Here is a 13,878-nt window from a genome sequence, read left to right on the forward strand (position 1 = left end):
TGCATTTTTGGCCGGTGCGAGGTATACTCTGGAGCGATTTATAATCCGAAAAAATACGGTATGTACTTTTACTGCAATCTTGTGTCTATTTTTAAAACGAGTAAAATAGCAATATAGCATTTGTTTAACATTTTTTGTTGAAATCCTTTGCTTTTTAAGTTCAAGAAACACTTAAAACAATGATACCACCTTCATAAAATTAGAAGTTGATATTAAAGTTTTGGAAAAAAAAATAAAAACTTTAACCATTACAACTTTTGTCACGTTATTGCTTGTCAAAATGATTTACAAACCCCGTTTCCACATGAGTTGGGAAATTGTGTTGGATGTAAATATAAACGGAATACAATGATTTGCAAATCCTTTTCAACCCATATTCAATTGAATGCACTACAAAGACAAGATATTTGATGTTCAAACTCATAAACTTGATAATCATTAACTTAGGATTTCATGGCTGCAACACGTGCCAAAGTAGTTGGGAAAGGGCATGTTCACCACTGTGTTACATCGCCTTTTCTTTTAACAACACTCAATAAACGTTTGGGAACTGATGAGAGACATTTTTGAAGATTTTTAGGTGGAATTATTTTCAATTCTTGTTTTATGTACAGCTTAAGTTGTTCAACAGTCCGGGGTCTCCGTTGTGGTATTTTAGGCTTCATAATGCGCCACACATTTTCAATGGGAGACAGGTCTGGTCTACAGGCAAGTTAGCCTAGTACCCGCACTCTTTTACTATGAAGCCATGCTGTTGTAACAAGTGACTTGGCATTGTCTTGCTGAAATAAGCAGGAGCGTCCATGATAACGTTGCTTGGATGGCAACATATGTTGCTCCAAAGCCTGTATGTACCATTCAGCATTAATAGTGCCTTCACAGATGTGTAAGTTACCCATGCCTTGGCCACTAAAGCACCCCCATACCATCACAGATGCTGGCTTTTCAACTTTGCACCTAGAACAGTCCTGATGGTTCTTTTCCTTTCCGGAGGACACGACGTTCACCGTTTCCAAAAAACAATTTGAAATGTGGACTCGTCAGACCACAGAACACTTTTCCACTTCGCATCAGTTCATCTTAGATGAGCTCTGGCCCAGCAAAGCCGGCGGCGTTTCTGGGTGTCGTCAAAAAAATGGCTTTGGCTTTGCATAGTAGAGCTTTACTTGCACTTACAGATGTAGCGACAAACTGTAGTTACTGTCAGTGGTTTTCCGAAGTGTTCCTGAGCCCATGTGGTGATATCCTTTACACACTGACGTCGCTTTTGATGCAGTATCGCCTGAGGGAACGAAGGTCCGTTATATCATCGCTTATGTGCAGTGATTTCTCCAGATTCTTTGAACCTTTTGATGGTATTACGGACCGTAATTCCTAAATTTCTTGCAATAGCCCGTTGAGAAATGTTGGTCTTAAACTGTTTGACGATTTGTTCACGCATTTGTTCACAAAGTGGTGACCGTTTCCCAATCCTTGTTTGTGAATGACTTAGCATTTCACGGAAGCTGCTTTTATACCCAATCATGGCACCCACCTGTTCCCAATTAGCCTGCACACCTGTGGGATGTTCCAAATAAGTGTTTGATGAGAATTCCTCAACTTTATCAGTATTTATGGCCACTTTTGCCATTATCTTTGTCACATGTTGCTGGCATCAAATTTTAATGTTAATGATTATTTGCAAAAAAAAAGTGTTTATCAGTTTGAACTTTAAATATGTTGTCTTTGTAGCATATTCAACTGAATATGGGTTGAAAATGATTTGCAAAATCATTGTATTCTGTTTATATTTACATCTAACACAATTTCCCAACTCATATGGAAACGGGGTTTGTGCAATACTGATGTAAATATATTTTCATGACATAGAAATCTGTTCTGTAGTAGTCATTGGCAAAACACCAACAACATTTGCCAAGTTAGAGAACTGAGGAAATTATGTTCTTTGTCACATTGATCCAGGGCATAGAAAATGGCTTAGATTTTAAAGTCATCCTCCTCTTTGCCAACAAACAGCAGCTCTTACTTAATCCTTGGCATCAGAATTTACTGCAATATGCTCCAACACTCTTAAGAGTCCTCAAGCTCAGGTCTCATTCTACAAAAACAAAGGAAAGCATCTTAATCTAGGATCTAATCATGAAGCATTTGTGAAAAAACACATTCTTGTTAATTGGACAAACTAGACAATACTGAGTTTTCGCAGATATATAGACAACAGAAAAAGGCACACTTTATTGCTCCGAAATATTCCAAAGTCAACTGTAGGCTTTATTATAAGAAAATGGAAGAGTTTGGGAACAACAGCAACTCAGCCACAAAGTGGTAGGCCACGTAAAAGTCAAATGTCGGCTTTATCATAAGAGAATGGAAGAGTTTGGGAACAACAGCAACGTAAAATGACAGAGAGGGGTCAGCGGATGCTGAAGCGCATAGTGCAAAGAGATCGCCGACTTTCCGCACAGTCAGTTGCTACAGAGCTCCAAACTTCATGTGACCTTCCAATTAGCCCACGTACAGTACCCAGAGAGCTTCATGGAATGGGTTTCCATGGCCGAGCAGCTGCATCTAAGGCATACATCACCAAGTCCAATGCAAAGCGTCAGATAAAGTGGTGTAAAGCACGTCGCCACTGGACTCTAGAGCAGTGGAGACGCCTTCTCTGGAATGATGAATCACGCTTTTCCATCTGGCAACTTAACGGACGAGTCTGAGTTTGGAGGTTGCCAGGACAACGGTACATTTCGGACTGCATTGTGAAATTTGGTGGAGGAGGAATTAGGAGTTTGGCTCTTCCCGTTAGTTCCAATGAAAGGAATTTTGAATGCTCCAGTATACCAAACCATTTTGGATGATTCCATGCTCCCAACCTTGTAGCGGGCCCCTTCCTCTTCCAACATGATTGTGCACTAGTGCACAAAACAAGGTCCATAAAAACATGGATGATAGAGTCTGGTGTGGATGAACTTGACTGGCCTGCACAGAGTCCTGACCTGAACCGGACAGAGCACCTTTACGATAAATTAGAACAGAGACTGAGAGCCAGGACTTCTCAATCAACATCAGTGTGTTACTTCATTTGATTGATACTTTTATTAGTAGATTGCACAGTTCAGTACATATTCCGTACAATTGACCACTAAATGGTAACACCCAAATACATTTTTCAACTTGTCCACGTTAATCAATTCACCAATGAGCTTTTGGAAGAATGGTCGAAAATTCCCATAAACACACTCCGCAACCGTGTGGACAGCCTTCCCAGAAGAGTTGAAGCTGTAATAGCTGCAAAAGGTGGACCGACATCATATTTAACCCAAATTCATATGTGAGTCAAAGCAGGAGGCCAACTACTTTTGGCAATATAGTGCATATTTATGATGTGGGATCTGAGCCAAGGATGTCGTCGTGGCTTGTACAGCCCTTTGAGACACTCTTGATTTAGGGCTATATAAATAAACTTTGATGTATAATATATATATATATATATATATATATATATATATATGTACATACTAGAGATGCGCGGTTTGCGGTCTCATCCGCGGAGTCCGCCGAAAAACCGTGGGTCGGGCGGTTGACATGACGAGAAAATCGATTTTAATTAGATTCGGGCGGGTGGCGGTTGAACCATCCGGAAATATTTGATATACATGGTTATGGGATAGGTATCCTTTGTCATTCAAAGAGCCATTTAAGACCCGTGTCACAAAGCGAAGAAGACAATAGGAGACGCTATTATTCTCTTGAATGACTGCCGGCAGTCACCCAGATAATAAGTATTAGGGCGTGCTATGAAGCCATTGGTTTTGTCGCCTTCTACAGCATGTACGATCTGCTTGTCAGTCCAGCATCATGTTGTGTGTGGCTTCCGCGGCAACACGCACACGACTGCAAGGCATATTGGGTGACACAGAGTACACTAATGGTTGTGATAAAAACAATTTTAACACTCTGTAAGTAATATGCGCCACGCTGTGAAGCCACACCAGTTAAGAACGACAAACACATTTCGGGAGAACATCCTCACAGTAACACAACATAAACGCAACACAACTAATACCCAGAATCCTTTGTATCCGTGACAATTCCTGAATATAATTTACACCACCCCTTGGGTCGGTTAGGTGGGCGGGGTTGGGGTCGCGGGGGTGTAAAATATATTCAGGATTTGTCACGGATACAAAAGATTATGGGTATTTGTTGTGTTGCGTTTATGTTGTGTTACTGTGAGGATGTTCTCCCGAAATGTGTTTGTCAATCTTGTATTGTGTGGCTTCACAGCGTGGCGCATAGTAGTAAGTGTTAAAGTTGTTTATATCACAACCATCAGTGTACTCTGTGTCACCCAGTATGCCTTTCAATCTTGTACGTGTGATTACGGAAGCTGCACACAACATGTTGCCGGACCAACAATCGGTTCGTACATGTTGTTGAAGGTGTCTAAGGCAATGGCTTCACAGCACGCCCATATTCTTGTCATCAGGATGCACGCTATTGGATAGTCGCGAGAACGTTAGCGGCGCCAATTGTCTTCATTACTCTGTGAAACAGGTTTAAATAGCTCTGTAAGTGGTAAAGGCGGCCGACCTCTGATGTATTTCAACGGGCGGGCGGGTACGGTCCTGATAAAATGTTAGTTCGGGTGGACGGCGGGTGGATGACTTCTTTGGTGATGCGGTTGCGGATGATATGATTGCCTATCCGCGCATCTCTAGTACATACATATACACACACCTATTATAGTAGGTTTTGGTTCATTTTTGGTACGGTAAGAGAGCAAAATATGAATAAAAAATTTAAAAAACGGCTTAGTTTTTTGAAAACAACTTTAAAAATGTGTTTAATGACAACTGTAATTCTTAAAAAATTACAATTGTGAATGAATAAAACATAATTACAGCGGCACAAAGTGTGGTGACAGTAAAAAAAAAAAAAAAGCAATACATTCTACAACAATGAAATCAAATATGTTATTCTTTACATTGAAAGATCTGACTGCGTAGGGTTAGAAAAATGTAGTGGGGAAATAAGTCACAAGGCTTTAAGTGTCCGAGTGAAAAACTGTCCAGTAATAATTTCAACGGAAGGAAATAGTCCGTTACTTGGTGCAGTCCTAAGGATCATTTAAAGATTAATGCCCATTACATTACTTGTGTCCTTGTTCCCTTTAAGGGAATGACAGACTATTGTAGCTGGATAAATGAGGTACTTTAGACTAAAGGACTTGCCTTTTGCCTTTTTGCATGCATTAATATTATAGTCTTCTGGTTTGTGAAGTTCTGGTGTGATGAAACGTTGAGTAGTTTTATTCAACTTTAGTTGAATATACAGTCGTACAGTCGTTTGGCCAATTGTTATGCTTTACAACAGGGGTCTCCAAACTTTTTGACTCGGGGGCCGCATTGGGGTGAAGAAATGTGATCAGCAAAACACAACATTATGTTAAAGAAGAGTTTCCTGAAGCTGTCTCTGATAGTTGATATAATAATGTAACTGCACGTGTATATTATATATATATATATATATATATATATACATATATATATATATATACAGAACTGTTTCATGAGGGGTTCCCTCAATCATCAGGAGATTTTAATGGAAGCATTCACATACAATGGTTTATATAGGGCACAGAGTGGGTGGGTACAGGCAGGCGTAGGGTGTGGTGACTGGCTCATGTGTTACCTAGGAGGGGTTTCCGTCTGTGGCGGCATGTTGAAATGATTTCACTGCGCTTGTTGAGGGATGACAGATCTGGATGATATATAATAAACAGTTTCTCTTTTAAGCATAGGTTGCATCTTTTATTACCACTGTTGTAAGGTGTGCTGGATGCAAAAATTTGCCATGTTATTGAATATTCAACATTATTGTCTTTGAGGTTCCAAATGTGCTTGCTGAGTTCTATAGAATTCCGCAAAGTCTGGTTTCTGAAGGAGGCCTTGTGATTATTCCATCTGGTTTTAAACGCTCCTTCGGTTAATCCTACGTACGTGTCGGATGTGTTAATGTCCTTTTCCGGGAGACTCCCGATATTTAGCGCCTCTCCCGAAAACCTCCCGGGACAAATTTTTTCCCGAAATTCAGGCGGAGCTGGAGGCCACGCCCCCTCCAGCTCAATGCAGACCGACTCAATGTTGTGACCCTCTTAAACAGGACAATACTGCCATCTACTGTACATAGAAAATAATGTAAATATATTCTACATTTAAGTGCAGTCAAGGAACATGCATTAGGGAGTCTGTTCTGAAGCCCACAGTAAAGAGACGTAACTTAATCACGTCGCCTGTTTATTGACTCTAACCCAATATATTACACCGTCGACGAGTAAAATGAAGAAATACGCTTGAAAGTTCCAGAACGATTGGAAACAAGAATTTAAGTTTATCCAGGAGAGTTCGAAGGGGAAGGGGTATGTTGCCTGTAAATTTTGTAGAACAGACTTCTCCCTTGAACACGGCGGCCGAACGGATATACTCAGCCATGAATGGTCAGTCAGTGCAGCATAGTTCAAAACCCAGTATTATGGCCCACCTCGCAAAATGCAGACCCGATAGTGTATCTTATGCTGAGACAGAGATGGCTATGTTGATAGCTGGAAGCAACATCCCGTTGTCATTTGCGGATGTCTACAACAAATCCGTGAAGGATGTTCCCGGATTCGGGGATCGCTCGCCAATACGCAAATGGCAGAACAAAGGTTACTCAAATAGTGAAAGGTAAGTGTTGTTTTTTTTTTTTTTTTGTAACCAACAAGCACAGTACAGTTAGTAGAACAACTGTGTTTTTTTTTACTGTGTATTTGATAAGTGCCGTCGGAAATTCAACTATTTCTTTTATTTATATATATCAGGGGTAGGGAACCTATGGCTCTAGAGCCAGATGTGGCTTTTTTGATGACTGCATCTGGCTCTCGGATAAATCTGAGCTAACATTGCTTAACACGATAAGTGATTAATAATTCCACTTGTAATCACAGTGTTAAAAATAACGTTCAAAATATAAAACATTTTCATGCTTTTTTATGTTCAAGAAGTTGCATTAATGGTAAGAAGTAATTTATTTATTATTGGTTATTGTGGGGTTTGCCCTCCTGGGGGTTCTTCAGACCACCAAGAGCCTGTTTTAGGGTTACAATATTGTTTTATTTTATTTTTCTCTCAGGTGCTTTCCAGCAATTGTCTTTTTCTCTTTCGTCCTCACTCGCGCTCTGGCTCCAGCCCCAACCCTGTCTCTCCTCCTTGCTGCTGCTTATAACAGAGCGACAGGTGATTAGATAACAAGGCCCAGGTGGGCCATCTACGCACCTGTCGCTGATTTCGAGGCTGGTCCTGGCAACATCCTGCTTTGCTGCAGGCCCGCAGGCCACGCCCCCTCCACAGTTAGCTTCAGAATAACAATGTTATTATAAAGAATAAGAGACCTATTATAATGTTGGTCTTACTTAAAAATGCACGTGTCTAGTTGTGTTCAGTGTTAAAAAAAAAATTATATGGCTCTTTGGGAAATACATTTAAAAATATTTGGCTTCTTGGCTCTCTCAGCCAAAAAGGTTCCCGACCCCTGATATATATAATAAAATACATATATATAGCTAGAATTCACTGAAAGTCAAGTATTTCCTACAAATGCAGTATATATATATATATATATATGAAATACTTGAGTTGGTGAATTATACGCCACCCCTCTTAACCACGCCTCCGCCCCACCCCGACCACGCCCCTCCACCCCCACCTCCCGAAATCGGAGGTCTCAAGGTTGGCAAGTACGCTTATACAAGTCTTTTAGTTTTTTGCGGCTCCAGACATATACATTTTTGTATTTGTGGTCCAATATGGATCCTTAAACATTTTGGGTTGCCAACCTCTGAAGTAATTCATTGATGTCATAAACTCTTTATACAGGATGATAAATATCAAGTAGCGATTTTAATGCGATTTCAATGTCTAGTTCTTTTACCTTCTTCTCGTCCCCCTCCTGCAGGAGCTGCATGTTGCTGCGTCGCTGGCTGTCCATTCTTCTGAGGCTGGCATTGTGATGCTCAGTTAGGTCAGGTGGAGGAGACACGCTGTGGCCAAGAGGGTCCACCCAGGTATAAACGTGGTTGGTGACGTAGCCACCTGGAATCCGCCCCACAGAGCGAACAGAGAGGCAGAGCTTTTTACTGCCCTTCAGCACCTGTGGGGAAAGAAAGGGCAACGTTATAAACGTTGACCTCCTAGAATATAAAAGTGTGATGGTTCGACGTCAAAGAGCAACACATGCTCACAGAGTAAAAGCATATTTGAGCAAACTAGGGATGTTCCAATCATAGGCACCGGTCTACATTAGTGTATCAGTGTTGTCCCCATTCCAATATTTTTGTACTGGTACCAAAAGTATATAGGTACTTTTTCAAATAAATGGGACCACGACAAATGTCATTATCGGCTTTATATTAACAAAAAAATCTTACGGTACATTAAATATATGTTTCTTAATGATATGTTGTCCTTAAAACAGTGAAAAAACAAGACAACTTGTCTTTTAGTAGTAAGTAAACAAAGGCTCCTAATTATTTTATCCAAATTAGTAAGGACAAGTGGTAAAAAAAAAGTAATATTAATCTACTTCTCCGAGGACAAAGCTAAGAACAACGGGAGACGCCGCTCCCAGTCTGTGGAACGCTCTCCCTGACCGCATGAGGGCAGCACAGACTGTGGATGCTTTTTAAAAAAGCTTAAAAACCCTTCTTTTAAAACAAGCCTTTTTTAAAAGATATATTCATACTAGTTGTAGCTATTAGACTGTTCTAGTTTTCATTTATTTTTATCATCTTTTATTATTTTTTAATACACTGTAGCACTTTGAGGTTGTGAAGTGCTTTTTACCAATCAAATCTATTATTATTATTATTAATTGCATATTTACTGTCAATATCTGGTTATTTTATGTTTCAACATGTTCTATCTACACTTTTGTTAAAATGTAATAATCACTTATTCTTCTGTTGTCTGATACTTTATATTAGTTTTGGATGATACCACACATTCGGGTATCAATCCGATACTAAGTAGTCACAGTTATACATTGTTCATATTCGTAGTCAAAGTCCTCATGTGTCCAGGGACGTATTTACTGCATGAAACAATGCAGGTCGTAATTTTTTTCAGGGTCCATGTTCACAATAACATTCTAATTCGAATCCTGATCAGATTAAATACATGTTGTTTATGTACACGTAGCCAGTGATTTTTTTTTAATTTAATTTATTTCCGACAATGACATAAAAAAAGTACAAAGTTGACAACACATAATAATATCAATTACTGTAGTGTAAAAGGTAATGTACAGTATGTAATGCATGATTGTCCAGTTTTGCCTGAAAGGGAGTGGGAAGAAGATAATTTATTTAATCCCACCCCCAGTTCTCCATTCGAATATTATTCCATTGAGTTTCACTGTTACTTTGTTTAAGGATTATACAAATGTTGTATCAGAGTGGCATTACCACAGGTAACAATAATTATTTCAGTGTAACAATACTTTGTATCAACAATGCAGGAGGAATGACTATACCAACAATGGTAATAGACAACATAGCAATAATAGCAAGGAAACATTGAGCACATGTTAACACTTTGAGACAGAGTACAACAGCAGGTCCTATTAAAGATACGCACTGGACTAAAATTGAAAAAAAGACCAACCTTGTGTGCTAATTAGAGGACAATTAGATGTTAACTGGCTGTCGAGCTTTGCACAAGTAAACAGGCTGCAGTACCACTTGCAACAGAGCGCTTATTACGGCGATTTCAGATGCCAGCCCAAAGCAAGAGACCTATACCTGTCATGTCTTTGTGATCATGTTTTGTTTAGTTGTGTTAGATTACTTCAAGACTCCATTAGTTCCTGTTTTTTCACTCCATTGTTTTGTTTCCATGCCTACCAATCAGTTCACCTGTCTTCACGACTCACGCACCTGATTCATTTGAACTCACGCACCTGTTTTCAAGCACCACAGCACCATTTAAGCCTGTAGTTGCCAGGCTGTCAGGCTGGTGTCACCATCCTCTGCACACCCTTGCTGCATGCTGATGATCAATACTCTTTTCCCGTTCCCCGTAAGTTTTGTTATTCATGCCACAGTGTGCAAGTTTTGTTTTATGTCCATAGTTTATGTTGTAGTAATAGTTTTGTTTCACAGCCAAGTTTTTGTACCTCCTCTGTGAGCGCCTTTGGTTTGTTCCTTTTTTTGAGTTAAGATTAAAATATGTTGTTACCTTCACGCTATGCCCGGTCCAGTCCATTTGCACCAAGGGAAAACAAACCACACCAGGGTCCAAGTCATGACAATACCCAGTACCAATATTCGTTCACTTTATAATAATGAAAATAACATGGTAGACCAGGACTTGATAAGTTGGTTGTTTTCAACATTTCTAACGATTCTTTTGCAACAAAACATGTCCATATAAAGATCTCAAAAAAATTTGCGTGCCATGAGTAATGTAAAGTATCTGGCAGTTAAAGCAAAAAGGCTGACAATAAGGAGTCATAAACGGTTCCTGTGTTTGAGTATTAGGGGTGTAACTGTACGTGTATTTGTATCGAACCGTTTCAGTACGGGGGTTTCGGTTCGGCACGCGGGCGTACCGAACAAGTTCGGAAGCAGAAGTCTTCACAAGCTGCTCTGCTTTTTGCCTCTGTCTCTGCCTCATTGTCCCGCCCACACAACCATCTGATTGGTTACATACAAAGCCAATCAGCAGTGCGTATTCAGAGCGAAGTAACAGCCAATCAGCAGTGCGTATTCAATCTTCAGAACGATCTAGTCAATGCTTAAGCGTCGAGCAGATATTCGTCTAGCAGGGGAGGAGTGGGCTCTACCCAAATTATACTAAACACTTCCCAGTCACAACTATTACTAACATCACTATGAGCCCGTTGACCTTCTAGAAACTTAAACAGCAGCTCAGCTCGCTCACAGTATAGGCTTGAGATGAAGGCTAATTAGCTTTTAGCGTAACGTTAGCTAATTTTTCTGTGTGTGTGTGTGAGTGTGTGTGCATACGTGGGTGTGTGCGTGCGTGTTTTAGGGGCAGCAAAGCCCTGTCCGTCTGTTATTTCATTGAACTCCATTGTGTTTAGGGATGAGGTCTCTCCTATTGCAATTGTACTATTTTTCAGCTATAGTTAAATGAATCATTAGTAATGTAGCAGCCTAGTTTTGAAAAGCAGGGTCCCTTCTATCACATGTTGATAAAAATACATCCATCCATCCATTTTCTAACAACATTTACATAATAAAAGTCAACTACAGGCTTCCCAAATGCTGTAATAAATTAAGCATGATGAGCTGACATTAAACAGTTTCAATGGAAACTGTTAAATATTGTACTTTTTACATGTAGAAGAAAGTTTTTTTTCATTTGAATTAATCAAAGCAACAACTCGAGGCAGTTTAATGTGGATTAACGTCGGCAGAATTATTATAGTGTTCCCAATGTTAAAAGGATAAAGCCATTGTTTACAAATTTCGTAAATAAATAACCCAAAATTTTATATTTTGTTGATTTCTTACTGTACCAAAAATGAACCGAACCGTGACCTCTAAACCGAGGTACGTACCGAATCGAAATTTTTGTGTACCGTTACACCCCTAATGAGTATACAGTTGAATATCAATCAAAAGCTACGACAAACAATACTTTTGACGCATCAACTCTGGAAGAAAAGCTGAGCTGTTGAAACGTACCCTTGCTGGCTCGACAAGTAATCATTACACAGGAAATATGAAAACACTAAATTGCTGTTGGTGGAATACAAACTACTTTTGGATGAAACGCAATGGACGAAAAAACAATGAAATCCCAGCAGAACACAGGCAATCCATTCTCCAGACAGAAGTTGATTGTTCAAAGCTGGACTATGGAACTCATCCAAGTGCATCACGCCTAGAAACTCACAGGCACATGCTGTAGGACAAGAGGCCATCATCACAAACATTTATCCAAGGCCCAGAATGTTTCTCTGTAAGGGCTGGACTCTCTCGAAAAATCTATTTAATAGTGTATCCTTAGGGCGCTGCCTAGTTGTTAGCGTTTCAGGTGGACAGTAAAGAGATCAAGGGTGCAAATCCTTTTGGGCTTATTTGAGTGGAAGTTGCAGCCTTTTCCAATTATGTGTGTGTTTTCCAAAAATGTAAATGTTAACGGGTATAGATCGTCCGTTAACTATGAGTGTGAATTGTTATTTAAGTGTTCTGCAATTGGCTGGCAACCATTCCAGGTTGTGCCCTGAACTCTTCCCACTTGTCATCTGTGATAGGCTCAGTTTAAGATTGATGAATGTGTCCTACAGTAAGTAATATATCTAGAAATTGTTTTTACAGATATCTCTCCCTTCCTCGTGCATACAGCCAACACTTTTGACAAGTCTTCTACAGTCTGGCCTGTCCTGGGCATGATGTGCGGTTTGTTCCTGAAACACGTCGGAATCCCTTAGATTCTGAGCTACAATGTCAGAACAATGGGTGTGGAAGGAAGCCTCTAGGACAGGGGTAGGGAACCTATGGCTCTAGAGCCAGATGTGGCTCTTTTGATGACTGCATCTGGCTCTCAGATAAGTCTTAGCTGGCATTGCTTAACACGATAAGTCAGTGTTTTCCAACCTTTTTTGAGCCAAAACACATTTTTTTTTCATTGAAAAAAATTCTGAGGCGCACCACCAGCAGAAAACATAAAAAAATTAAACTCAGTAGGCGATATTGACAAAAAAAAAATTGTTCTCGCAATGGCTCTTGTCTCTATGTAGGTGTACTGTCAAGCCGTAACTTATTTTGAGTTTTTTCGGTGTTTTCCTGTGTGACTTGCGCTCCTATTTTGGTGGCTTTTCCTCTTTTGTTGGTATTTTCCTGTAGCAGTTTCATGTCCTCCTTGAATGCTATTCATCGCACCTGCTTTGTTTTTACAATCAAGACTATTTAAGTTGTGCGGACGCACTCCTTCTTTGCGTGAACATTGTTGATTGTCATGCCATGTACGGATGTACTTTGTGGACGCCGTCTGCTCCACACGCTGTAAGTCTTTGCTGTCGTCCAGCATTCTGTTTTTGTTTACTTTGCAGCCAGTTTAGTTTTAGTTTTGTTTTGCTTCAATGCCTTTTCTTAGCGGCACTCGCCTTTTCTTTATTTTTAGTTTAAGTGTTGGGTACCTTTTTACCTACATGCTGCCTCCCGCATATTGTGATCACGACATACCATGTTCCCGAAATCTACAAAAGCAATTAGCTACCTGCTGCCACCTACTGATATGGAAGAGTATTACACGGTTACTCTGCCGGGCTCTAGACAGCACAGACACTCAATAACAGCACATTTTTGAATTATAGTTACAGGTTTGCAAAAAATGTTATCAACCCAATTAGGTGAAATTACATAATCTCTCCCACGACACACCAGACTGTATCTCACGGCCGCGGCACAGTGGTTGAAAAACACAGCGATAAGTAATGAATAATTCCGCTGGTAATCACAGTGTTAAAAATAACGTTCAAAATATAAAACATTCTCATGCATTTCAATCTATCCATCCGTTTTCTACTGTTTCTGTTCAAGAAGTCCCATTAATGTTAAGAACAATTTTATTTATTAGCTTCAGAATAACAATATTTTTAAAAAGAAGATAATTATTATATTCTTGAAATGTTGGTCTTACTTAAAAATGCACACATTTATTTGTATTCAGTGTTAAAAAATATTATATGGCTCTCTCGGAAATACATTTTATAATATTTGTCTTTCATGGCTCTCTCAGCCAAAAAGGTTCCCGACCCCTGCTCTAAGACATCTACAGTGTCTTACATCTATCTCCAGCCTTCTTGGTTTGG

At 39.7% G+C, this 13,878-nt stretch overlaps 1 protein-coding gene across 5 annotated transcripts in view; it reads right to left on the reverse strand.

Moving 5' to 3' along the window:
• The window catches only part of whrna (whirlin a), a 289,942-nt gene that overhangs the window by 153,418 nt on the left and 122,646 nt on the right, over window positions 1-13,878 (reverse strand). For all 5 annotated transcript variants that reach the window (XM_061876910.1, XM_061876907.1, XM_061876909.1 and 2 more), the window contains exon 2: window positions 7,969-8,187. In XM_061876910.1, coding sequence (XP_061732894.1) covers window positions 7,969-8,187 — 219 coding nt within the window. The remainder of the gene's footprint in view (window positions 1-7,968; window positions 8,188-13,878) is intronic.

Source organism: Nerophis ophidion, linkage group LG17 (assembly GCF_033978795.1).
Source record: "Nerophis ophidion isolate RoL-2023_Sa linkage group LG17, RoL_Noph_v1.0, whole genome shotgun sequence".
Lineage (NCBI taxonomy): Eukaryota > Metazoa > Chordata > Actinopteri > Syngnathiformes > Syngnathidae > Nerophis > Nerophis ophidion.